The sequence below is a fragment of the Chrysemys picta genome, chromosome 5, assembly GCF_011386835.1.
Source record: "Chrysemys picta bellii isolate R12L10 chromosome 5, ASM1138683v2, whole genome shotgun sequence".
Lineage (NCBI taxonomy): Eukaryota > Metazoa > Chordata > Testudines > Emydidae > Chrysemys > Chrysemys picta.
The window spans coordinates 93,322,270-93,347,360 of NC_088795.1; the positions used below are offsets into that span (position 1 = coordinate 93,322,270).

The 25,091-nt window shown below is 41.1% G+C and overlaps 2 protein-coding genes across 2 annotated transcripts in view; both read right to left on the reverse strand.

Moving 5' to 3' along the window:
• Positions 1–3,182: 3,182 nt before the first annotated feature.
• Positions 3,183–5,163, reverse strand: LOC135983984 (myb/SANT-like DNA-binding domain-containing protein 2). Its single transcript, XM_065598059.1, has 2 exons — positions 4,626–5,163; positions 3,183–3,801 (listed from the first exon to the last, which is right to left on the reverse strand). The coding sequence occupies exons 1-2, from the start codon at positions 5,161–5,163 to the stop codon at positions 3,656–3,658; spliced, it is 684 nt and encodes a 227-aa protein (XP_065454131.1). The 3' UTR covers positions 3,183–3,655.
• Positions 5,164–6,994: 1,831 nt separating this feature from the next.
• OCIAD1 (OCIA domain containing 1) overlaps positions 6,995–25,091 on the reverse strand; it is a 38,508-nt gene continuing 20,411 nt past the window's right edge. The window contains exons 5-8 of the mRNA XM_005299073.4: positions 19,549–19,678; positions 15,246–15,463; positions 11,496–11,648; positions 6,995–7,463 (exon numbers count right to left, since the gene is read on the reverse strand). Of these exons, the coding sequence (XP_005299130.1) occupies positions 7,426–7,463; positions 11,496–11,648; positions 15,246–15,463; positions 19,549–19,678 (539 nt within the window). The 3' untranslated portion in view covers positions 6,995–7,425. The remainder of the gene's footprint in view (positions 7,464–11,495; positions 11,649–15,245; positions 15,464–19,548; positions 19,679–25,091) is intronic.

Sequence of the window (25,091 nt, forward strand, 5' to 3'; positions counted from 1 at the left end):
ATTGTGCTAACTCATTATGAAGGACTTGTCTACACAGGGAAATTTAATGGTATAGTTATACTAGTATAACTCCCTGTGTAAACACTCATCTTCTGGAATAAGAGCGCCGTCTTCAGGTTTAGCTTAGACTGCTTCCAAAGTGACAAACTAAACTGGAAAAATCGCACTCATTCTTGAATCTGAGCGTCCCCATGGGGAGTTAGACTGGTTATACCAGCAAATTTTCCCATGTAGACAAGCCCTAAGGGTAGAAAACATTGATCTACATAAAACATACATGCACATGAAGAGAAATTTTAAGAACCTTCAGTACAAGCAAATATTAATTCAGATTTCTGAGGCAAAGACAAAGAGTCACCAGACTCTTACAAACATGTTTCAAAAAAGTCTAATGTAGTCCACATTTCACAAAAATAATAAAACAAGACATTTTTATTGGCAAGATGATTGTCCAAAATACTACCTCCTTTAGGCATTGTGAGGGAGTGAAAAATATTGGTATTTTCCCTTGTACTTATTACTCAAGGCTTGTCCGTGGGTCCTTCCTTCACTTAGGGTATGTCTACACTACAAAATTAGTTCGAATTTATAGAAGCCGGTTTTATTGAAACCGGTTGTATACAGCCGATTGTGTGTGTCCCCACATAAAATGCTCTAGGTGCTCTAGTCGGCGGACCGCGTCCACAGTACGAGGCTAGCGTCGACTTCCGGAGCATTGCACTATGGGTAGCTATCCCACAGCTATCCCACAGTTCCCGCAGTCTCCGCCGCCCCTTGGAATTCTGGGTTGAGATCCCAATGCCCGGATGATGCAAAACAGTGTCGCGGGCGGTTCTGGGTACATGTCGTCAGGCCCCTCCCCCCTCGTCACAGCAACAGCAGACAATAGATTCGCGCCTTTTTACCTGGGTTACCTGTGCAGACAACATACCATGGCAAGCATGGAGCCCGCTCAGCTCAGCTGAGCTCACCGTCACCATATGTCCTCTGGGTGCCGGCAGACATGGGACTGCATTGCTACACAGCAGCAGCTGCTAACTGCCTTTTGGCAGTAGACGGTGTAGCATGAGTGATAGCCGTGGGGCTGGCAGCCGTAGGGCTGCATTGCACCAGCCCCTTGCCCTTTGGTAGGCGATGGTATATTATGACTGGTACCCATCGTCGTCGTACTGGAGTGGCTGTCAATCATGGCCACCTGGGCAGACATGCTACTGTTTCGATGATGATGGCTACCAGTCGTAGTATACTATTTTCTGCCAATTGCCCAGAATTGTCTGCTAAGCACCCAGAAGAGGCCGAGGGCGATGCTGGGTGCTGGCGGACGTGGGGCTGGCAGACGTGGGGCTGCATTGCTACACAGCAGCAGCCCCTTGCAGACGATGGTATATTATGATTGGTATCCATCATCATCATACTGGAGAGGCTATCACTCATGCTGCACCGTCGGCTGCCAGCTTAAGATGTAAAAAATAGATTTGTTCTGTATTCATTTGCTTCCCCTTCCTCCGTGAAATCAACGGCCTGCTAAGCCCAGGATTTTCAGTTTAATCTTTGGGGGGACTATTCTGTGTGACAGTTGTTTGTGTTTCTCCCTGATGCACAGCCACCTTTCTTGATTTTAATTCCCTGTTCCTGTACCTGTACGCCATGTCGTCACTCGGCCCTCCCTCCCTCCCGCCCTCCCTCCTTCTCCTGGTCCATCAGATACTAGTTTCGCGCCTTTTTTCTGACCAGGCGCCATAGCTAGCACTGGGATCATGGAGCCCGCTCAGATCACCGCGGCAATTATGAGCACTATGAACATCACGCGCATTGTCCTGGAGTATATGCAGAGCCAGGACATGCCAAGGCGAAACCCGGACCAGCCGAGGAGGCGATTGCAGCGCGGCGAAGAGAGTGATGAGGAAATTGACATGGACATAGACCTCTCACAAGGCACAGGCCCCAGCAATGTGGAAATCATGGTGTCACTGGGGCAGGTTCATGCCGTGGAACGCCGATTCTGGGCCCGGGAAACAAGCACAGACTGGTGGGATCACATCGTGCTGCAGGTATGGGACGATTCCCAGTGGCTGCGAAACTTTCGCATGCGTAAGGGCACTTTCATGGAACTTTGTGACTTGCTTTCCCCTGCCCTGAAACGCCAGGATACCAAGATGAGAGCAGCCCTCACAATTGAGAAGCGAGTGGCGATAGCCCTGTGGAAGCTTGCAACGCCAGACAGCTACCGGTCAGTCGGGAATCAATTTGGAGTGGGCAAATCTACGGTGGGGGCTGCTGTGATCCAATTTGCCAGGGCAATGAAAGACCTGGTGATAGCAAGGGTAGTGACTCTGGGCAACGTGCAGTCAATAGTGGATGGTTTTGCTGAAATGGGATTCCCAAACTGTGGCAGGGCCATAGACGGAACCCATATCCCTATCTTGTCACCGGAGCACCAAGCCACCGACTACGTAAACCGCAAGGGGTACTTTTCAATGCTGCTGCAAGCCCTGGTGGATCACAAGGGACGTTTCACCAACATCAACGTGGGATGGCCGGGAAAGGTACATGATGCTCACGTCTTCAGGAACTCTGCTCTGTTTCGAAAGCTGGAGGAAGGGACTTTCTTCCCGGACCAGAAAGTAACCGTTGGGGATGTTGAAATGCCTATCGTGATCCTTGGGGACCCAGCCTACCCCTTAATGCCATGGCTCATGAAGCCGTACACAGGCAGCCTGGACAGGAGTCAGGACCTGTTCAACTACAGGCTGAGGAAGTGCCGAATGGTGGTGGAATGTGCATTTGGACATTTAAAAGCGCGCTGGCGCAGCTTACTGACTCGCTCAGACCTCAGCGAAAAGAATATCCCCATTGTTATTGCTGCTTGCTGTGCGCTCCACAATATCTGAGAGAGTAAGGGGGAGACCTTTATGGCGGGGTGGGAGGTTGAGGCAACTCGCCTGGCCGCTGATTACACGCAGCCAGACACCAGGGCGGTTAGAGGAGCACAGCAGGGCGCGGTGCGCATCAGAGAAGCTTTGAAAACGAGTTTTGTGACTGGCCAGGCTACTGTGTGAAACTTCTGTTTGTTTCTCCTTGATGAACCCTCCAACCCCCCCCCCCGACCCGGTTCACTCTACTTCCCTGTAAACCAACCACCCCACCCTCCCCTCCCGCTTGCAGAGGCAATAAAGTCATTGTTTTTTCACATTCATGCATTCTTTATTAGTTCCTCACAGAAGTAGGGGGATAATTGCCAAGGTAGCCTGGGATGGGTGGGGGAGGAGGGATGGAAAAGGACACACTGCATTTTAAAACTTTAAGTCTTATTGAAGGCCAGCCTTCTGATGCTTGGGCGATCATCTGGGGTGGAGTGACTGGGTGGCCGGAGGCCCCCGCCGTGTTCTTGGGCGTCTGGGTGAGGAGACTATGGAACTTGGGGAGGAGGGCTGTTGGTTACACAGGGGCTGTAGCGGCGGTCTCTGCTCCTGCTGCCTTTCCTGTAGCTCAACCATACGCTCGAGCATATCAGTTTGATGCTCCAGCAGACAGAGCATTGACTCTTGCCGTCTGTCTGCAAGCTGACGCCACCTATCGTCTTCAGCCCGCCACTTGCTCTTTTCATCCCGCCATTCAGCCCGCCACCTCTCCTCTCGTTCATATTGTGCTTTTCTCATGTCCGACATTGACTGCCTCCACGCATTCTGCTGTGCTCTATCAGCGTGGGAGGACATCTGCAGCTCCGTGAACATATCGTCCCTCGTCCTACGTTTTTCTTTCTAATGTTCACTAGCCTCTGCGAAGGAGAAACATTTGCAGCTGGTGGAGGAGAAGGGAGAGGTGGTTAAAAAAAGACACATTTTAGAGAACAATGGGTACACTCTTTCATTACAAGGTCGCATATTTCGGCTTGCAGGCAGCCATGGTAGGCCACAGTGTTTTGGCTTTTTTAACCTTCTTAACATGCGGGAAAGGTTTCAAACAGCAGCGCATTTCCCATATCAAGGATGAATTGGGTTGTCCATTTAAAATGGGTTTTCAATGTAAAAGGAGGGGCTGCGGTTTCCCGGTTAACATGCGGCACAAACAAGTAAACCACCCCCCCCCACACACACACACACGATTCTCTGGGATGATCACTTCACCCCTCCCCTCCACCGTGTGGTTAACAGCGGGGAACATTTCTGTTCAGAAGAGCAGGAACGGGCACCTCTGAATGTCCCCTTAATAAAATCACCCCATTTCAGCCAGGTGACCGTGAATGATATCACTCTCCTGAGGATAACAAAGAAATAAGGAATGGATATTGTCTGCATGCCAGCAAACACCGGGACCATACGCTGCCATGCTTTGTTATGCAATGATTCCAGACTACGTGCTACTGGCCTGGCGTGGTAAAGTGTCCTACCATGGCGGACGGGATAAGGCAGCCCTCCCCAGAAACCTTTTGCAAACGCTTTGGGATTACATAAAGGAGAGCTTTCTGGAGATGTCCCTGGAGGATTTCCGCTCCATCCCCATACACGTTAACAGACTTTTCCAGTAGATGTACTGGCCGCGATTGCCAGGGCAAATTAATCATTAAACACGCTTGCTTTTAAACCATGTGTAATGTTTACAAATATTTACAAAGGTACACTCACCAGAGGTCTCCTGTGTGCCCTGAGGGTCTTGGGTGAGTTCGGGGGTTACTGGTTCCAGGTCCAGGGTCACAAACATATCCTGGCTGTTGGGGAAACCGGTTTCTCCGCTTCCTTGCTGCTGTGAGCTACCTACAGTACCTCCATCCTCATCTTCCTCGTTCCCCGAACCGTCTTCCCTGTGTGTTTCTCCAGTGAGAGAGTCATAGCACACGGTTGGGGTAGTGGTGGCTGCACCCCCTAGGATCGCATGCAGCTCCGCGTAGTAGCGGCAAGTTTGCGGCTCTGCCCCGGACCTTCCGTTTGCTTCTCTGGCTTTGTGGTAAGCTTGCCGTAGCTCCTTAATTTTCACGCGGCACTGCTGTGTGTCCCTGTTATGGCCTCGGTCCTTCATGGCCTTGGAGATCTTTTCTAATACTTTGCCATTTATTTTACTGCTACGGAGTTCAGCTATCACTGCTTCATCTCCCCATATGGCGAGCAGATCCCGTACCTCCCGTTCGGTCCATGCTGGAGCTCTTTTGCGATCCTGGGACTCCATCACGGTTACCTGTGCTGATGAGCTCTGCGTGGTCACCTGTGCTCTCCACGCTGAGCAAACAGGAAATGAAATTCAACATTCGCGGGTCTTTTCCTGTCTACCTGGTCAGTGCATCTGAGTTGAGAGTGCTGTCCAGAGCGGTCACAATGAAGCACTGTGGGATAGCTCCCGGAGGCCAATAACGTCGAATTCCGTCCACACTACCCCAATTCCGACCCGCAAAGGCCGGTTTTATCGCTAATCCCCTCGTCGGAGGTGGTGTAAAGAAACCGGTTTAAAGGACCCTTTAAGTCGAAAGAAAGGGCTTCGTTGTGTGGACGTGTCCAGGCTTAATTCGGTTTAACGCTGCTAAAGTCGACCTAAACCCGTAGTGTAGACCAGGCCTTAGAGATCGTCTGCTTCAACATAGTGCCAGAAAAATGTACCTTCTCTCTTTAAAGATCAGATACGCAAAGATAAGTGTTACAACTTCCTGTTACTATTTTGCAGCTTAGTAATTTATTGTCTCCTTTTTTGTATGGTGGGTATAACAAGGAGAAATCAAGAAAATGTTATATGAATTTCTCCCATGATCACAGTACTTTTCTGACCACTTTCAGTATTCTGCACTGTCCCCATCATTCAACAGTACAAATCCTGCTGACTTCTAGTACTTTCATGGACCTCTCATTTCAGACCTGAAAACCTTCTCTCATCAAGATAAATTGGGGTCTTTTTTACAGTTAGCTTCAAGATAACCTGATGCCAGTCATCCACTTATGGTCAGAAGTAGTTTGGCATTTCCTTTCTCTGCAAACAGACCTGTTATTCAGATGTTCTTAAACGTTGTTTGGTTCTTTAAGAACTCATCTTCTCTACATTTATTTGTTACCCTCATTTCAGCTTACTCTGCACCACCCTGGTGAATCTTTCTGTCCATGTTGCTCTGTTGTTGGTCCATTGAATCAATGAGGTCCTCAAGAGCATTTTTCTTGTCTGGTAATATAATTCCTTCTCTTCTCTCATTAAGTTAGGGTTGATATTGATCAGTTTCAGCACACCTTTAACCAAAGACCCCAAACCAGAAAGGGATAGTGCTGACAGGCTACGAAAATAAGTAGAGCAGCTGAAGGTCACAGCTTGAAGATGAGATTCTAGTGCTCATGAAAGAAAGACTGGTGGCACTGTTTTGATCCAGATATGTAGGAGGTAAAGCAGATACTAGGAAAATGTGTCAGCACAGCTCTGCCAATGTATCTCAGTCCTGAACAGAAATACTAATGCTATATTCTACTCAAGGGGATCTCTTCTCAAGAGACAGACAGTGGTGACAAACTGTGTGGTGGTTTCGTGACATGCGTAAACATGGGAATAAGAATAAGACCACAAAATTATTTTTCAATCCAGGCCAGAATTTGAACCCAAGTCACCAAAATTAAAGTAACTAATACACTTACCCCACTATGCCTAAATACAGATGCTTTTTTAATGTTTCCTTTTTCTTTCATTTAATCATTTTCTGTACTTCTGGTAACTTGGGTCTTGTCATGACAATCACTCAGTGGTAGATGAGTCAGGATAACTCACTAAAATGTGCATGTTATTCTGAAACATTTTTGAAGAGCGTGAAAGGTGTATATTTGCTCTGGTACCTAGCTAGTTCCTCATCACTGTCTATTTTTACTGTTTAGTCCAAAAGATTTATTGCAGATTAATAAAATCTGACTTTGAAGTCCCAAAAAATATGGGAGAAATTAAAATCTATTTTAATACCTTACTAATTAGATGGGGGTAAATACCACTGGGATTTTACATCACATTACTTTCAGAATAAATGAACAAAATAAGAGGGTATGTTTTACTGAGTGACTTTTAATGGGAGTCTTAAATAATCTGAAAAGATTGTTCTTTTCCCTCTCAACACCACTACATCTGACTTAGTCTGTTTACATATGCCAGTGTCTTATCTCGCATTACAAATCTATAAAATTAGTGCGAGCTATCCCTTTTTCATTATTTCTAAACAATATCAAACTGTTTAAAATCACTGTTCTCATCAATAGTCTAGTTCCCCAATGGTGCAAAGCTACACAATGTTAAGCCTACAATCCAACATTTTTCACTCTTCTGGAAAGTCAAAAATAAAATCTAATCTCCTTTATTATAACATATTTCAGTTTGGCAAAATACACCAAAGTGTGCAGATATTCATGACCAACATAGATGGAACTGAAGTTAGCTGATTGACGATAACTTCCTTCAGTACATGCAAAGATTCAGTTTTCAGTCTTCCCAAGCATCTCCATACTTGTTTACTTTGACTAGAAAAAAGAAAAAGATTATCACATACAATTAAATAGTTTAAATACATAAGTTTAATTTACATAGTGCTTTGAAACTGTGGTGAATGTGTTGTGTTTTCAAAGTGTGAGGTTTAGGGACAGTTATACTTCAGTGTGTGTCTAGTAATTTTTAAAATGAGGGAAGGGGTAGAGATGGCATTTCTAGTTTTTATTATAGCAGTATTAAAAGGCCCCAGTCAGGTTAGGGACCAATTACATTAATCACTACCCTGCAGAGTTTATAATTAATTTAAAACAAGATGCAACAAGTGGGTGTACCAAACAATTGGAAGAAACAGGGAAAGAATAACAGATACAAGTATGTGGTTGCATAGTCTTGTTATTTGCACAGTTAGGTGGCTACAAGGTAATTAGTTATATATTTAATTTATATTTGTTTTTAAACAAAAAGGAGATGTTTGTAATCCACACTGGCCAACTACCTAGCCATTAACAGTTGGCAACTGCCTACAATGTAGAAGTGGGTTTTGGAGACAGATCTGAAGGAGGGAAGAGTAATGGTTTTATGGATTAGTCCAGTGAGGGCAGTGTGGAAGAAAGTGAAAAGGTGCTTGTTTGGGAGAGACATGGACAAACAGGAGATAGAGGCTGGCATCACTTAGGGGATAGAGTTAGAATACAATAAGATACAAGAATAAATATAAAGAGAAAGAGGAAAGATGGACCAATGGTTATGACTCTGGAGAGCTGGGTTCCCTGATCTGCCACATGTTTTGTGGGACCTTGGACCAGTCACTTGGTCTGTGTCTCAGTTCCCCCTCTCTAAAATGGGGTTAACAGTACTTTTCTACCTCACAAGGGTGTTGAGAGGATAAGTACATTAATGATTGTGAGGCCCCCATTAATGTAGTATACAAGTACCTAAGACAGACAGTAGGTGCTGAGTTGTGCTGGTCCTCAAAGTAGGGTGACCAAACAGCAAGTGTGAAAAATCAGGACTGGGTGGGGGGTAATAGGAGCCTATATAAGAAAAAGACCCAAAAATCGGGAATGTCCCTATAAAATTGGGACATCTGGTCACCCTACCTTAAAGGGAGGGGAAGCTTGAATTTAATGCAAGAGAGAAGTGAGAGCCAGTAGGAGGATCTGGGCTGTCAGAAATTGTGTGCAAGTGAGAGCAATATGGTCAGACCAGCCAAAGATTCTAAAGGAGAGGGGAATGTCAGGAGGCCAGAGAGGAGGTGGTCAGAGAAGACAAGACAGGATGAGAATTTATGTGGTTCACACAGAGAACTGGATCTTGGAAATATTACATAGAAGGAAGAAGCAAGCTTTGGCTTCAGCCTGAATGTTTGGGGTTAGAGAGAGGGTGGATTTAAAGATGATACCCAAGTAATGGGCTTGAGTGACTACGAGTGGTAGTATTGTCAACAATGACAGTGGCACATCTACATGAGGAAGTTGCAATGACTTCATCTTAAAAGTGCAATTTTAAACAGATTTGGTTAATCCATGCAAAAAGGTTGTGTGGACTCTCTTATTTCAGTTTAAACCAGGTTTATTTCAGTTTAACTTGAGTTGATGTCTAATTGACAAGCTAAACTGAAATATGCATGGCTTAAAACCCAAAGGAAGAGGGTCCACAGAGCTCTTTGCACTGGTTTAACCCAATCAGTTTTAGTTAAACCAGTGCACTTCTCTTATGTAAAGGCCAAAAAAAGGAGATGTATCTCCAGGGAAAGAGGCTCTCGTGGGCACTGGGGTTTGCCTCCGGGTTATCTGTGAGTGCACAGAATGATAGAAGACTCTACTGGAGGGGTTTGAGGGTGGCATGGACAGGAGGAAGGTGTTGTAGATGTTCCTCCTACCCTCTCAATGTAATTTCAATTTTGAGGATTTGTGCTGATTTCTGCTCCCATCCCCACAAAACTGCTGTAGGGGTTACCTATTGCTTATCATCATTTGACTGCTGCTGAAGAGCATCCACTCAGTAATTTAGCAGGCATTACGCAGGCACACTAAGAGCACAGAGGTTAAACCCAAAGGAAATTTCAGACTTTCATGCACTTCTGTCATTTATTATCCAGCAAATATTTACATTTATTTTAGTTTTGCTTTTACTCTACTTTCTTAAACAGTGCAAGCAACCACATTTACAAGTTATCTGTAGAAAGCTCAGTGAGCTACTCATGTTACATTTTCAAAAGCTGATGATAAATATAAAAGTAACAACATTCTATCTATTTTGATCTTATGTTCTGTTTAAACACTGTTCCATAGTGAAAAAATCCTAGATTAAAAAGTATAAATAAAATTTTGAACCTTTGTATTCTGCAATTCCATAGCCATAGACTTTGCTGTTTACTCCTTGCCACAAAGTGCTGCTCCAGAACTTGAGCTTTCATTTAAAAGAAAATATGATTCTAGTCTCTATGGCTGTGGAGAAAACCTTGAATAGGAAACTGTGCACACAGATGAAATGTCAGTTGCCTGAATCTACAGGCAACCTGGAACAATAGCTAAGAGGTGTGAACTGCCTCATTCATGGCATCATGAATTCCACAGCCATGGGAGTCATCATTTTTCCCAAGAATCCACGTAATTCAGAGTGTCTGCCACAAAATTCATCATTTTGATCCAGGCAGGTACTCAATATTTTATCTCATTGCCCTGCTAGGACCAGCCTGCAGCTACATTTGCTCTACAGCTTTTCCCACAAGGGGGAGTTAATCGTATTACTGGCCCCATGGAGAATATAGTGGGGAAAAAACCTATCTTTGAAAATAACTATTGTTTCAAATGTTCACCCAAGAATTTTATGTTAATGAGTATTTTCAACTATTGGCTAAAACTGCATATGTTCTATGGGGGTGGGCGGTATGGGAATGTAGAGTATTTCATAGTGCTAGAATAAATTAACATTGCCACAAAATTAAAGGGTTGCTGCTGCAGAATTTGGTCCCATTGTGATGCAGAATATATGGGGACCTAAATATAATTCCTGAAGATTCAAAATGACAGATCCTGCAGTGCATTAAACAGCAAAAAAAATTTTTTATTCAAAATAAGAAGTGTGGTTCCCAAAGATAGCTTTATACTGACTGAATGCCATTTCATTTTGAAGGTCATTTCATTTTTATTTTACTGTCTAAAGTTCTGTTTTCCAGTGTGAAAACAAAAATCTCAAGATTGGTGCCAAGTACTAGTTCCTTCCTTTAAATTTTAACATCGAATGGTAAACATATGCAAACAATGACATGTCCTTCAAAATTCTACACTACAGAAATCCCAAATTCATAAAATACGTTTTAAAAAACAGGTATGTGGTCTGTTTTGAGAGAATGCTAACTTAGCTTTTGAAAGGGTGTATGCTAAAAAGCTCAATCAGAAACCTTAGTTCTAGAACCTTTGCTAAAGAGCTGTGATGCAGTAAGTGCTTTCTTTGGATATGTCTATACAACTAGGCACCCATGGCTGGCCAATGCCAGCTGACTCAGGCTCGTGGGGTTCAGACTGCAGGGCTGTTTCATTGCTATGTAGACTGCCGGACTCAGGGACCTCCCACCTCTCAGAATCCTAGAGCCCAGGCCCCAAAGTCTACACAGCAGTGAAACAGCCCCACAGCCCAAGCCCTGTGAACCTAATTCGGCTGGCACATGCCAGCTGCAGGTTTTTCTTTGCTACGTAGCCACACGCCTAAAGGCCTAGGCAGTCAAGCACTAATCAAACTTTTCACAATTCGTTTCTAAATGGATAACATGATTGTTCTAGTACAGTCATTATAATCTGCTACCAAAACGTCAATGTTTTTTTCCAACACAAGAAGTAATTTGAAATATGAAACTATATAATATGATGTACATAAGCCATACATAGAAAGGAAATCAGTTCAAATGTGAGCTAAGTCAGAAACACAATTCTGTCATTTCAAGACAGTGTTTAAGAAATCCCTAAAGGATAAACGAAGTTAAGCATAAGACTCTAACCCTTTTCAACACTACTTTGGCATCCATGTTCACTACATACTGCAGCAATTCAGCATCAAATTACCTTCTTTTTTAAAAGGTCTCTCCTGTGAAGACTTGACTGGAGTCTCTGCCTTTTGTGTTATTGCTACTTCATATGTCTCTCTGTTTCTAGTCCTTAACTCCTCGTATGAGACACTTTTTCTTTTAGGACTTTCTTCTAGTAATGGAACAGGTTCTAAAAAAAATAAAAAACAAACAAAAAACCCACTGAGAATTAGCAACACCCAACTACACTTGATTACAGCTGCAATTAACCAAACATTTTTTTAGCATGCCAATCAATTGTAGCTCAATTTAGATTGAAATGGGACACATTACAGCCACAATCCTAAATTGCAATTCAGTTTTTTTAAAGTATTGTAAAAGCACTCTATACATTCAGAAGGATCCCTCCTGAATCCTTTCATTTTATTCTCAGATGCCACCAATGTTATGAAGTAGTTGTGCGCTGGAAAAACTGAGTAGTGACACACAAATAAGAACATAAAGCAGAATTTCTATGCATAGCACTACCACAAACAGCTTTTCAAGCAGATAGCAGTTCACCTAGATCATGACTGACAGCAAAGACATGTTTTGCTCTGTTGGGAGTACATCAGTATGGTACAGCAGTCTAGTCTGAGCAGATAGCGCAACCCAAAGCAAGAGTTTTCCATATTTTCAGACTCTAGAGAATAGAGAAGAGAATTCTGTGCACTCCAAGCACAGCCAAACTTTTTAAAAATGAAGACTTTGGAGAAGGGGAAATCAAACTGGTCTGAAGAGAAAAGGATGTTATGGATCAGCCACCTACGTATTTATAAAGTGCCCAAACTCCGTGGCATCTAAGCACTATCAGGCTTGTGGGTTTGCTTCCATTCATTCCCACCCCCCATTTTTAATCTGTCAAAAATGTATTGCTCTTAGGATGGAGAAAGGTTTTCTTTTTCTTATTTTATCCAAGAAAAAACCTAGCCATCCCCCAATAATATTAAAAATGTCATATCTTTGAGTAAAAGTAAGAATGTCTAGTCCAGTAATGTTTAGGAAATAAGAACATATTCATCTATTAGAGCACCATAATTTGGTGCTACTACTACTGACAGAGCATTTCAAATAATATATAGTGGTGATTAATAAAGGAAACCTTTGGTGAATGGAAAATCAGATGCATCACTGGTTTTTTTTTTTTGGAAGAACCACAAATTTGAGCTGTTTTACATCTTGAGTTGTTCTACAACTATTAGAGTCACTTTGCTAGGTTGGCTAGTGAAGAACCTCAGTTTAATTATTATGGAGATTATCAAACAAATAAAAGAAAACTATAAATAGATTGAACTCTGTGAAATAAGACTCAAATTTCATATGAGTTAATGCAAATGCTTGGGCTCACTTATTCCTTGGGTCAAATTCTGGCTCCACTGACTTCAATGGCAAACTCCTATTGACTTCAACAGGGCCAGGATTTCAACTCATGACCTCAGAGGACAAAGTGACAAACTGTTGATCTTGGTTTATACACCATTAATGATGTTATAATCTGCAAGATTTCTCCCATCCAAGAAACTGAGCAGTAAACACTATCATGGGTGGTTGGAACTATGTGAATGATCGTATCTGGGACTATGAGTTACAATTAATAAGGCAAAGGGGATAACGCTATTTCAGGGTGTTATGGCTTTTTTAGGGCCTGATTACATTTTCTTTTTGTTCTTCACGTTTTTTTGGCTGAACTATTATTAATTTTGAATGACACATGGTCAGCTTTGTAAATCCCAAGAAAGTAGCTAAATTTATAAATCAGATCACAATCAGAAATGGAGATAAACAAGGGTTTTACTTTTTTTTTTTTTTTTAAGATCCAGATTGATTTTTGAGCTTACTTCATTGATTTTTTCTTATTTATGCTTGAGGTAGACAAACTGTCAGTCTCTATCCACACGTGAGAAGAGACACTAATTTATGTTTTCTGATTCTGATATTGCTAAATTACCAGAAAGAGATTTAAGCTGTTTAACATTTGGTGGATGAGAAAGTTTTGGTCACTTGACAAAAGCATAGCAAGACAAATGTATTCCAAAATTATTTAAAGTTTATAAATTACTTTTCAGAAATCCAGCTAAGTTTATGATTTGCATACAGGCTTGCAATCCTTCCAGAAACAGCAAAACCATGTACAGCAGGTCCTCCAACAGAGCAAGATATCAGTCTATTGTAGGGATATTAAAGAAGGTACTAACAGTGATTTCCCCAAGTGACAATGCCCCCTCCGCCCCCCCCCCCCCCATAATTTGTCCCCCACACTTTAAAATCCAACAGTCTGTATATTAAAGGCAATTGTTTCTGGAGAAACCCTCAGTCTAGGGTGACCAGATGTTCCGATTTTATAGGGACAGTCCTGATTTTTGGGTCTTTTTCTTATATAGGATCCTATTACTCCCCCAACGCCTGTCCCGATTTTTCACACTTGCTGTCTGGTCACCCTACCTCAGTCTGCATTAAATGGTAAAGGTTATCAAGATTTGTGATAGAATGTGATGTTTTATACATTAAAATGCTGCTATCATCAATAGGTGGGTTGTTGCTTAAGACTTATTGGGATAACTGGATTTGGAAAAACTCCATATTGGATTACATATTTATTTTATTATTCTTTCATGCTATTCCTTACTGTCCAGTTTTATAAACCCAGTTAATTAAAAACAGCTAAAAATCAAAATCAACCTATGCATGATGTTAATATGTGTAAATTGCCAGCTCCAATTTCACTTTTGCAAGCATTCATTTCTGCATTTCTGCACACATTTCCTCCTCTGAATATATCACTTCTATACTTTATTTGGGGATTTTTTTTTCCTTCACATATTATCAATTATTGTATAAATTCAGCACACATGGAGAGAGCAACTCCTGGATTCTGTTAAAATTGCAGTTTTCAAGTGCTTCAGTGTAAGGAGTCATAAAGATTATGAATGTGTCTAAAATGTCAGCCCCTAAATCTGTTAGCAAAAATTAGTTGTGTGAAGGGGCTTTTAGAGTCAAATTAATGAAAAGATTGTTAAAAAAAATTAAAAAATCTAAAATACATTTAAAATATTTCTCTCTCTCTCTCTCTAGATATAATCCCATGCCAATATATTCCATATATTTAATCTCATGCCAATGGAACAGGGTTTTTAAAATGTGATAGGTTTGTATTTTTAACTTTTAAAAATCTGAATATTGGGTTCTGTTTTCTCCTGCAACAACTGAGGACATCACTGAGCCTAAAATTTCCTGCAGCCTTCATGCTGCTTTAGGTGTTAATGATGTCCTGGACTGTTACAGGGGAAACACAAGATCGTGAACTCAGGTCGTGGATGATACCTAAAAAAAATGATGCTTTTCCATATATATATTTATTCCATGGAAATAATTATTGCAATTATCTTTTTTAAAAAATAAAGACATTAAATTGGTTTTAAAGAGACAAATGTTAAAACAGAAACATACTGTAGATAGTTGTGCTTTGTGTCAACATACTTTTTTCTTTTTGGAACTTCAACACATTCCTGTAACAAAAACCACTGCGATTTACAAAATACTGTATATTTGGACAGGTGCTAAAATAAGGCAATTTGAATATACAGAATGTATACATCCAAGCAAATTAAGGGGATATACCGTATTTATCATCATGACAAAAGAAGCTTTACTTTCACATTCTTCCCACCTCTAAAGACAAAAGACATCCAGGACATAGACAAGAATTAATGTACTATGAAGTTATAAACTTTATTAAGACAAGCCATACCTTGGGCATTATGGTCAGTAATTCCAGTAGGAGAGGATTCATTCAGAGAAGAACTGAATGGAATTGGTGCATAATTAGAGACAGACTGCTCTGCAGGCTGATCTGCTGAACTATATTCATGTGAAGAGCTGGAAGAAAGTGGAGCTTCAGCTGTTTGAGAATATCCAAAAAATAACCGAGAAGGCGAACCTGCAAAGTTTGATTTTTGAGCAGCATATCTGGAAAAATAACACAATTGGATATTAAGATTGGAAATAATTAATTAAAGCACATGACACACGATGGGTTGAGGAATAAAATGTCCTTGATTAAAGCTTTTAATACAATTAATTTTTTAAAACTTTAAGTATTAACAGAGTTTAAAAAAGGTAATTGATTCTGCTTACACTGTCCAAAAAGATCTATATGTCCCGCTTCCTAACACATACACACTTTAAAAAAGGAGCATACATGAGAAACTTGAGTCATATCTGAAAAAAAATACAGAATATAGACAGAGTACCAGCCATGGGCTTGGAACTTTACAAGATAAATACTGTAAGACACAATCCCTGCCCCCAAAGACAATTCAGACACAGACAAAACACATCAGACACAAATAGAACAGGGTGTGCCTGCATGAGCTAGTGGTGGCATAAGAATCTAGCAGTAGCTACTATTTTTGAATGTTTTGAGGGAAGAACTGTGGTTTGAGAAGCCAAGATGCAACTTAAAACCCTTCATTACAAGCTGCTACGACTGATCAATACCAAAAAAAGTGACAGTAGCTATCCTGGGGGCAAAAGAATTATCTTGAGGAAACAGAAGTCTTATGTTCCTCCCTCCTATTGCTGAATTAGTTTTCCAGCACAAAATTAACAGGGGGAATGATGATTAAAAACAATTTTTTTTTTTTTTAAAAGAAGATGATATCAATTGGTTACATGCAAAAAAAATTTGTGTACTATAGTAATTTAGGCCTGATTCAGCACAGCACTTAAGTACATGCTTTAATTTTAAGTGTATACTTACATGCTTCGCTGAATAGCGAAGGATTTAAGCCCATACTTCTAATGGCCCTGTACACTACTGAATTATTTACTCAGCTGCCCATCTCTTACTTTTTTGGGGGGGAGAAGGAGAATTTATTTATTCATATTTTGGATCATTTACAATACAGTAAGACATTACAGTTACATTGTCTTTACACATATAGGTACATACATCTTTTTACAGAATTAACAATATAAAGCAATATATTGTTATTTTAACCTTTCCCTTTCCCCCCCATTATTTAAATACCACCTTAACATGGTGTGTATATTTGCATTTAAGCATGCATATTCTTTTTTGGGGGGGGGGGGAGGGGAGGGCGCAGAAGGGAAGCTGAAAGTTTTATGTGGGGGCATGGAAGAGTCTCAGGAGAACAGAAAAAGGAAAGCAAAAGGTGGCGGGGATGTAATTCAGTTATCCCATGTATATATTCTTCTTGACTCTCGTATAAGTATAAGATTACCATGTCTATGGGTAAATCTACACTTCAAGCTGGGAGTGGGATTCCCAGTTTGAGGAGACATACTTGAGTTACAACACTAATAGAACGTAGGCGCGGCAGTGTAAGCAGCAAAAGGGGCTAGCTGCTGAGTGCATGCCCATCAGATGCTAGGAACGTACTGGAGGCAGCCAGCACGCACCGCCTCCCTCCCGCCCTGCCCCCTTGTGCTGCCCTGGCTATGATCTATTTTTAGAGAGCTTGATGAGAGCCAGCATGAGTATGTCTCCTCACACTGGGAATTACTCCTCCAGCTTGATGCATAGACATACCCTATATCAAAGCATCTCAATGATTTCAGTGTTTCTATTGTATTGTTTTCCTGTGCAAGGTATATTATTACTTTAATCCATTTTTGTGAATTTGGCTGGCACTGTCTCACAAATTTTGAGAAGTCTTACATTATAAGATATTCTATTATTAATTTTTTTCAGTGATCTACAATAGGAAGTGTTGCCTGAAACAACAAATTTAAGATTGCTTTTCTTTTTTTTACTCTAAACAGCAAAAACAGGAGTAGCTTTGTTATTCCCAAATTGAATCTTTACAAACAGCCCAACTCCCAAAGTCTAAGTCCTGTTCAAGTTCTCTCTCTAGTTTTATTATTATTATTTCCTTCAGGACGGTTTTCAAAGGGTAGGGGACGGGGGGTTGTGTTGTTTTTTTTTTACCATCCAGCAGTCACATTTTATGTGCATGAAAGAGGGCCTGGCTATTTGCATTTCATACAGCTATCTAGGACAATATTATATATTTTATTATACAGAAATGGAGAAACATACATTCTGTAAACTAAATAATATTAAACTTGCACTATTTTGTTAGTATTAGGACCAACAATTATCTGTATTATCTCATCCCATTCTTTTGCTGTTATTTCATATTTACAGTCTGCACTTAACAGCTTTATGCTGTTTGTCGTTTAAAAACAGTGATGATTCTAAAGAATCTTGACTGCTGAAACGTCAAGCCCTTGTGTAAAATTTTCAAATACAGGTAGCTTTGTTGGTTCCTGTCTTCTCTGAAAGTGATATTTAATAAAGTAAGCCACCTGTATAAACTCATATTATGCATTCTTCTCTTTTTTAATTTTTTTAATATATCAGCTATATCTGCTTGTTTTGCCCATCTCTTAAACAGATTAATGAATGCTGTGCATTTGTTCTCTCTGGGTTCTGGTGGTTCTTTATGTAATTTTTACTTGACATAATTTCTCGTCAGTTCTATCCTGTTCAGTTCCACATTGGCAATATCTTGAATTATCTTGTTATTTGTCCCTTTACAATGCATTCTATGCCCGTAGGTGGTTGCACCTGTCTTGCCTCATCTATGAGTGTACAATGGCATATAAAGGACAATTTTAAAGAAATAAAAATCCTTTATTTGCCTAGGTCTTACTAATTGCAAACCAAAATGTTTTTAAAGCCATTTGTTTTGTATGAATTTAGTTAGCATGAAAGTGAAATGGTTGATATCACTGGCTTCAAAGCAGGGCAGTGTATGTGAACAATACTGCAGTTTGTACAAATTACTGCTAATTACTGTCTGCCAGACAGAGCCACAACATTCTCATTCATAACCTAAAACAATGTAAACCCATTTTATGGAAGCAAAAGAATGAGCTATTAACCTACTGCATCATCAAGACACCTAAATCTTTTGTTCGTTTAAACAAGTTTTTACAGTTTCAATTCTTTACCCACTCTTGACAAAGATATGAGCCACTATAATTTCTTACTTGTAAAAGATTTAGTTTTGAATGATCACCCCCAACTGAGATTAGAACATGGAGTTTAAAGAGAACTAAATATTTAGGGTCATGTTATCCAACACAATCGAATTTAGTGCAGTAAGTTCAATTCTTTCAGTATAAAATCATGTTCAGCACACAAAGCTTTCAAAAATCCTAGTTTGGAAAGCAGTTAAGAGATTAATTCAAGTCCTTGTTAAAAGGTTTTAAAAAATATGTCTGTCTGTCTATGTAACAGTAACCATTACATAAACTGGACTACTGCTCACTGCTATCCAAATAACATTTTCTGAGCAGTGAATTATATAAACTAATATAAAGATTTATATAGGTCAGAGATTACAAAACTAATGTTATTAAAAACCGTATCAAGTGGGAAAACATTTCTGAAACAAAACAGGAAATATTTTAAAGAACTTGATGAGTTTTTCATAAATACAGTATAATGGTGTCATGTTTCTCCACTATTATAGATTTTAAAGTTGTGAACAAAGGAAAGTAGTAAGTTTGTCCACCATACGTCTTCCTCAGCTAATATTGTTTACTGATCTCTTTCCTTTTATTATTATTTCCGCCCTCTTTCTACTTCACCATCAGTCAAACTAAACTACTGGAAAACTTCCAACAAGTGAGGCTATTTTATTTTAGTTGTCTTCTAAACTATCAAGAGAAAACTTGTGTAACATTATTGTGAGTAAATCCCACAGGAAACCAAAGCCTTAGTGTACACTCTAGTACATTTTTGCTTTAAAAAAAAAAAAAAAAAAACCTTGCTTGACTCGACAAAATACTCAGTTGTACATAACAGAGCTCAAACTATAATTTTCAGTTGATGCCGCTGCTTTGTGAATTCACAAAGAATGAGTTTCCTGGAGGTAACAAGTTGCTGGAAGGGAAGGAAAAATTCAGCTTTCAAGATCACCGCAAGTTGCAAATGCAGCCCTGATCTTTCTATGAACTTCTTACAAGAAAAAAAAAAAAAGTTTAAGAACTTAAAGAAAGTGAAAAAATTGAAGTCTTACTTATCTGGAAGATCTCTGTGCCTTCGTCGTAAATTCTCTCCTATTGGGGAATTCTCCAGTCTCTCAAATTTCCTCTGGCAGGCCGACATGTAAGAAATCTTTCCAGCAATATATCCACATATACCGGCAACTTGTATGTAAAGAAAAGAGCAACTCTGACATACTCTGCACCATAACATCAATATACTTTACAATAAAAGTAGTCATTAAAAAATGTAGTACACAGTGCCTTAGTATCAAATGAAAATAAGTTAGTCTTCAGTTGTGATTTAAAGAACAAAAAAGGCAGCATCTTTAATATTTCTTTGGTACTCCTGTCCAGAGAAGGTACTAAAAGAGTAAGGTGACAGCTGAACAAAGTCATAATGAAGTGTCTGGGACAAGCAGGCAACCATCAGATGTGGCAGTTGAGAGGAGAGAAGGATGACAATCAAAGATCTCTGGACCAAGATTCCCAAGGGTCTCAAACTAGGGCTCTCAACACTTTGGGTTCCCTGTTGCACAACAGTAAACCTGGCAACCCTGGAAACTTTGACTAGAGCTAAGCTATAAGGTTTCCAGCTGAGTAGCTCAGAGAGCCTCATCAATTTCATTCAGAATATGTAGAAACAGACTTTTTTATAACAAAATTTAGACTCTCCATAGGAAATTTGGAAATTGTAGAAAATTCCAAAATTAAAATAAATAAATACAATTGTTCCACATTGGAACAAAAACTCAAAGAAAAGTAATTTCAAGTTGTGAACAGCCCTACTTCACAGTCAAGAATATCACTTTGAATTTAATAAAAGAATCTGACTGGCAATATGTCATTAAGGCAGAGGTGGTGTCTGTCTATTCACTTAATTTAATGCTATTTTTTTAAAAAGGGACAGGCTATAGTTTATTAAAGGGAAACCTCAATGACCCAGAACTTGCCTAGCTAAAGTAGTATTTCTTAAGGAACTGTTTCTTCAAGCACTTCATATATAGTCAAGAATATGCATTTATATTTCTTTCTCCATAACCCCTTTTAAAAGAAAACTAGGTAAATCAGAACATATACAAAGTTATTAACATTTAACACTCAAAATCCATAAATAAAAACCTAAAGTTCTTTTATCCCCTGCCTACTTTTTAAATGTGTTGCATAGCAATTTTAAGTGTATACGATACAATCTATGTAGAACATGGATGAGTTGGTTAACATTGGAGCCTTTATTTATTTTTCATTACCTGACTTGAGTTTTAAGAACAGTAACAAAATAAGACATTTTTGTATTTCAATATATATTACAAGTGACGCTCCAAAACAGCTCTCAATATATTAAAGGGACACAACTTACATTATTTTTAAACGGACTTAAAAAAATCAGTTGTCCATAGAGCATCCTTTAAATAATATGCCCTGTATTGATTAAAAATTCTTTTCAAATAATTACAGGTTTTTTCACTCCTCTATTGATGTTCAGAAGGCTCTTTTGGGCATGTCCAAGACAACCACCAAACATGCTCAACACACCCCTCATTCCAGGGGTGAGCAAACTTTTTGGCCCAAGGGCCATATCTGGGAATAGAAATTGTATGGCAGGCCATGAATGCTCACAACATTGGGGCTGGGTTGCCGGAGGGGTGGAGGGCTCTGGTTGGGGGTGCAGGCTAGAAATGAAGAGTTCAGGGTACAGGAGAGGCTCTGGGCTGGGTGCAGGGGGAAGGTATGGGCTCTGGCTGGGGGTGCAGGCTCTGGGGTGGTGCTGGGGATGAGGAGTTTGGGATGTAGGAGGTGCTCTGGGCTGGAACCGAGGGGTTCAGAGGGTGGGAAGGGGATCAGGGCTCAGGCAGGAGGTTGGGGTATAGGAGGGGGTGCAGGCTCTGGCTGGGGGTGCGGGCTCTGGGGTGGGGCTGTAGATGAGGGGTTTGGTGTGCAGGAGGGTGCTCCGGGCTGGGATCGAGGGGTTTGGAGGGCAGAAGGGGGATCAGGGCTGGGGCAGAGGTGCGGGGGGAGGCTCAGGGGTGCAGGCTCCGGGCGTCACTTACCTCAAGTGGCTCTCAGAAGCAGTGGCATGTCCCTTCTCCGGCTCCTATGTAGAGGCGCGGCCAGATGGCTCTGCACGCTGCCCCATCCACGGGCACGACCCTTGCAACTCCCATTGGCCGCGGTTCCCGGCCAATGGGAGCTGCGGGGGTGGTGCTTGGGGTGGGGACATCATGCAGGGCGGCACACCCTGGCTGCCCCTATGCGTAGGAGCCAGAGGGAGGCCATGCTACTGCTTCGGGGAGCAGGGTGAAGCAGCCTCCGACCCTGCTCCCTGGCTGGAGCACCGGAGCAGGGCAAGCCTCAGATCCCGCTCCCCAGTGGGAGCTCAAGGACTGCATTAAAATGGCTGGCGGGCTGGATCTAGAGAGATCCTTTCTAATGAATTTTGGAATACTAGGGAAATTCCCAAAGACTGGAAGAGCTAACAGTGGCACAACATTAGCAAAGTGGGCAAGCAGGGTGATCTGGTATCAATAGGTCAGTAAGACTGATATCAATTCCGGGCAAAATAACGGAAAAAGGTGATATGGGATTCAATCAATACATAATTAAAGGGCAGTAATAAAATGAATGCCAATCAACACTGTTTTATGGACGACTGATCTTATCAAACAAATCTGATTTCATTTTTTTAATGAGATTACAAGTTTGATTGATAAAGATAAATGCTTAGATGGAATATACTTGTACTTGAGTAAAACGTTTGCTTTAGTACCAAGCAATATCCAAAGCACTATACAGCATCAATAAAGAACATTTTACATCAGTTAAGAACTGGCTAACTGATAGATCTCAAAAAAATAGTTAAGTATCAGAGGGGTAGCCATGTTAGTCTGGATCTGTAAAAAGCAACAGAGAGTCCTGTGGCACCTTTAAGACTAACAGATGTATTGGAGCATAAGCTTTCGTGGGTGAATGCCCACTTCGTCGGATGCAAAAAAATAGTTGTCATCATAGAATGGGATATTTCTAGTGGTGTTCCTCAGGGAACAGAGCCAGCTTTATTCAAAATATTCGTCAATGATCTGGAAGTAAATATAAAATCACTGCTGATAAAATTTGCAGATGACACAAAGATTGGAGGAATAGTAAATAAGGAGGATACAGGGCAGTCATACAGAGTGATCTGGATAGTTTGGTTACATGGAGCCATTCAAAACATGTTTTAGTACAGCCAAATGCAAAGTTATTCATTTAGGAGCAAGAGATGCACAACTAGGAACAACACAATGGGGGAATGTATCTGAAAAGGATTTAGGGGTCACAGTAGACAAGTAACTAAACATGAACTCCCAGTAGAATGCTCTGTCAAGAAGGGCTAAAGTGTTCCTTGGATATATAAACAGTGGAGTAGCAAGTAGGAATAGGGAGGTGATTTTTACCTCTATACATGGCACTGCTAACACTGATACTAGAATACTGCTTCCAGTGCTGGTGCCCACATTTTTTAAAGGATGTTGAAAAATTGTAGAGGGTGAAGAAAAGACACACACATTATTCAAGGATTAGAAAAAAAACCTTATGGTAAGGGACTAAGAATTCAATCTGTTTAGTTTATCAAGAAGAAGACTGAGTGTGGACTGAATTCCAGGGTATAAGTACTTTCATAGGGAGAGCCTAATAGGTATCAAAGGGCTCTTTAATCTAAGAGAAAAACATAGCAAAAGCAAATGGCTGGAAGTTGAAGCCCAACAAATTCACATTAGAAATTAGACAATTTTAACAGTTAGAGTGATTAATCACTGAAACAAGATAGCAAAGGAAGTGATGGATTCTCTGTCTCTTGAGGTCTTCAATCAAGACAGGGTGCCTTTCTAGAAGATATGCTTTGATGATCTGGGGAATCACTGTACAACTTAGAAATTCCAGTTTGATTTATGAACTGTGTGTATCCTTATGTCTTACAGCTGCCTTTTACTGTGCTACGGGGTAGGGGGCAGGCACTGGGGCATTTTCCTAGGAATAGGTTGGTTGTTAAAAACCATCAACACCTGAAAAGATCTTGCCTGGGCAGAAAAAAGGAGTAACTGCATCCTACAGAAAAGCAGTTTTCTTCAACTTCCCTTCCAAGGGCTAGGGTTTGAAGGAATGGAATTTCCCCAGGACAGGAGACAAAGGTGGTGTTGGTACAGCCCTTTAAAAACAAAGATAGACAAAGAAAGGAACAAAAGGGACTGGGTACCTGTTGACTGCAGAACTAGTCCACGTTGAAGAAAACTGACTCAGAGGTGAGAGACTCCAGGATTTGGAGAAGAAAGCATAAACTGGAGAAGTGAGGCCCAGCAAAGGGGACCTGGAACACTGAAAGGACACTGACCAGAATGCTTGAGTAATGGGGAGACCAAGGCAGGGGTTTACCTGCAAGTGTTTCTTTTGCCTAGTTCTACAGACTTTACAGACCATAAGAGATAAGGAAAATAGTTTTTAGAAACTGCTTTTGCAAAGTAGTGACTGCATCTTACACTTCTTTGGAGAGAGAATTAGAGGAAGAGACATGTCAGACTGGCCTCCTACAGTTGCTTGACTGTTAAAAAGTTACAGGAGGTCCCTGCCAATATGGAAAAATTATCCATGGATTAACTGGGGACAACAGAAAGGAATCTACATAACACTATCCCACACTACCAAGCAGGTCACCGAGGAAAAAAATTTGTGACACCTGAAGAAGAGAATGTGAACTCACCGGAATCCAAAATGCCATTATCAAGGGAACCGTTACAGTGAGCCTCCTATCCTCTCCCAAACAGTACCAGGAGAAAGATGAAAAGACCCAGAATCAAGGCTCTCGACCAGAAGATCCAGTTACATCCTCTGGATTTAAAAGAGGACTCCACCAGATCTCTGCAACAAAGAATGTGCACTGTGCAGAACACAGAAGTGTGCTGAAACCAAGGGACTTGCACCATCTCCAAAGGAAAGAGAGAATCAAAGTCCAAGAGGTCAGTGATACTGGAAGACCAAGAATTACCTTAAAAGTCAGATCTCTACTATGCTCTCATGCTTCATGTGACAGCACTGAGCTCTCTATCATGGAAGCTCTCACTGAGCTGTGCCTCACATTACCACTTTGCTTCAGGGCAAAGGAAAACAGAATAGATGCTTCCACAATCGTTGAGTCCAACAAACCCTAGATCTGAGGGGAGCTTTCCCCAGCAGGAGCTTAGCTTGAGGCTTCCCTTGTATTGAGACTGTCTTCAGCACGGAGGGAACTGTGCTGGTCAAACCAGCTGGCTCACCTACCACCCCATACTGGAATCCATATAGGACATCATCAAACAATTAAAACCCATACTTGATGGGGACCCCATCCTGAAAGAAATCTTTCCTGAACCCCCTCTTCTAGCCTTCAAACAACCCCCCAATGTCTCCAAGCTCAACAGAAGCAATCTCCCCACAGACCAGCGCGCGCAAACTCAAAGGAGCACCAGACCCTCCCAGACAAACAGATGCAAGACCTGTAGACTATCCCCACTGCTACAATGATCAACACTCCCCACAACACACCTTTCAAGATTCACGGATCCTA

Bases quoted from the DNA above. Each gene is read 5' to 3' on its own strand.
- LOC135983984 (XM_065598059.1), bottom strand. From the start codon at position 5,163: ATGGAGTCCCAGGATCGCAAAAGAGCTCCAGCATGGACCGAACGGGAG. The intron at 3,802-4,625 runs GTGAGTGTACCT...CTCCTCCACCAG, and splicing joins GGGCACACAGGAGACCTCTG to CTGCAAATGTTTCTCCTTCG.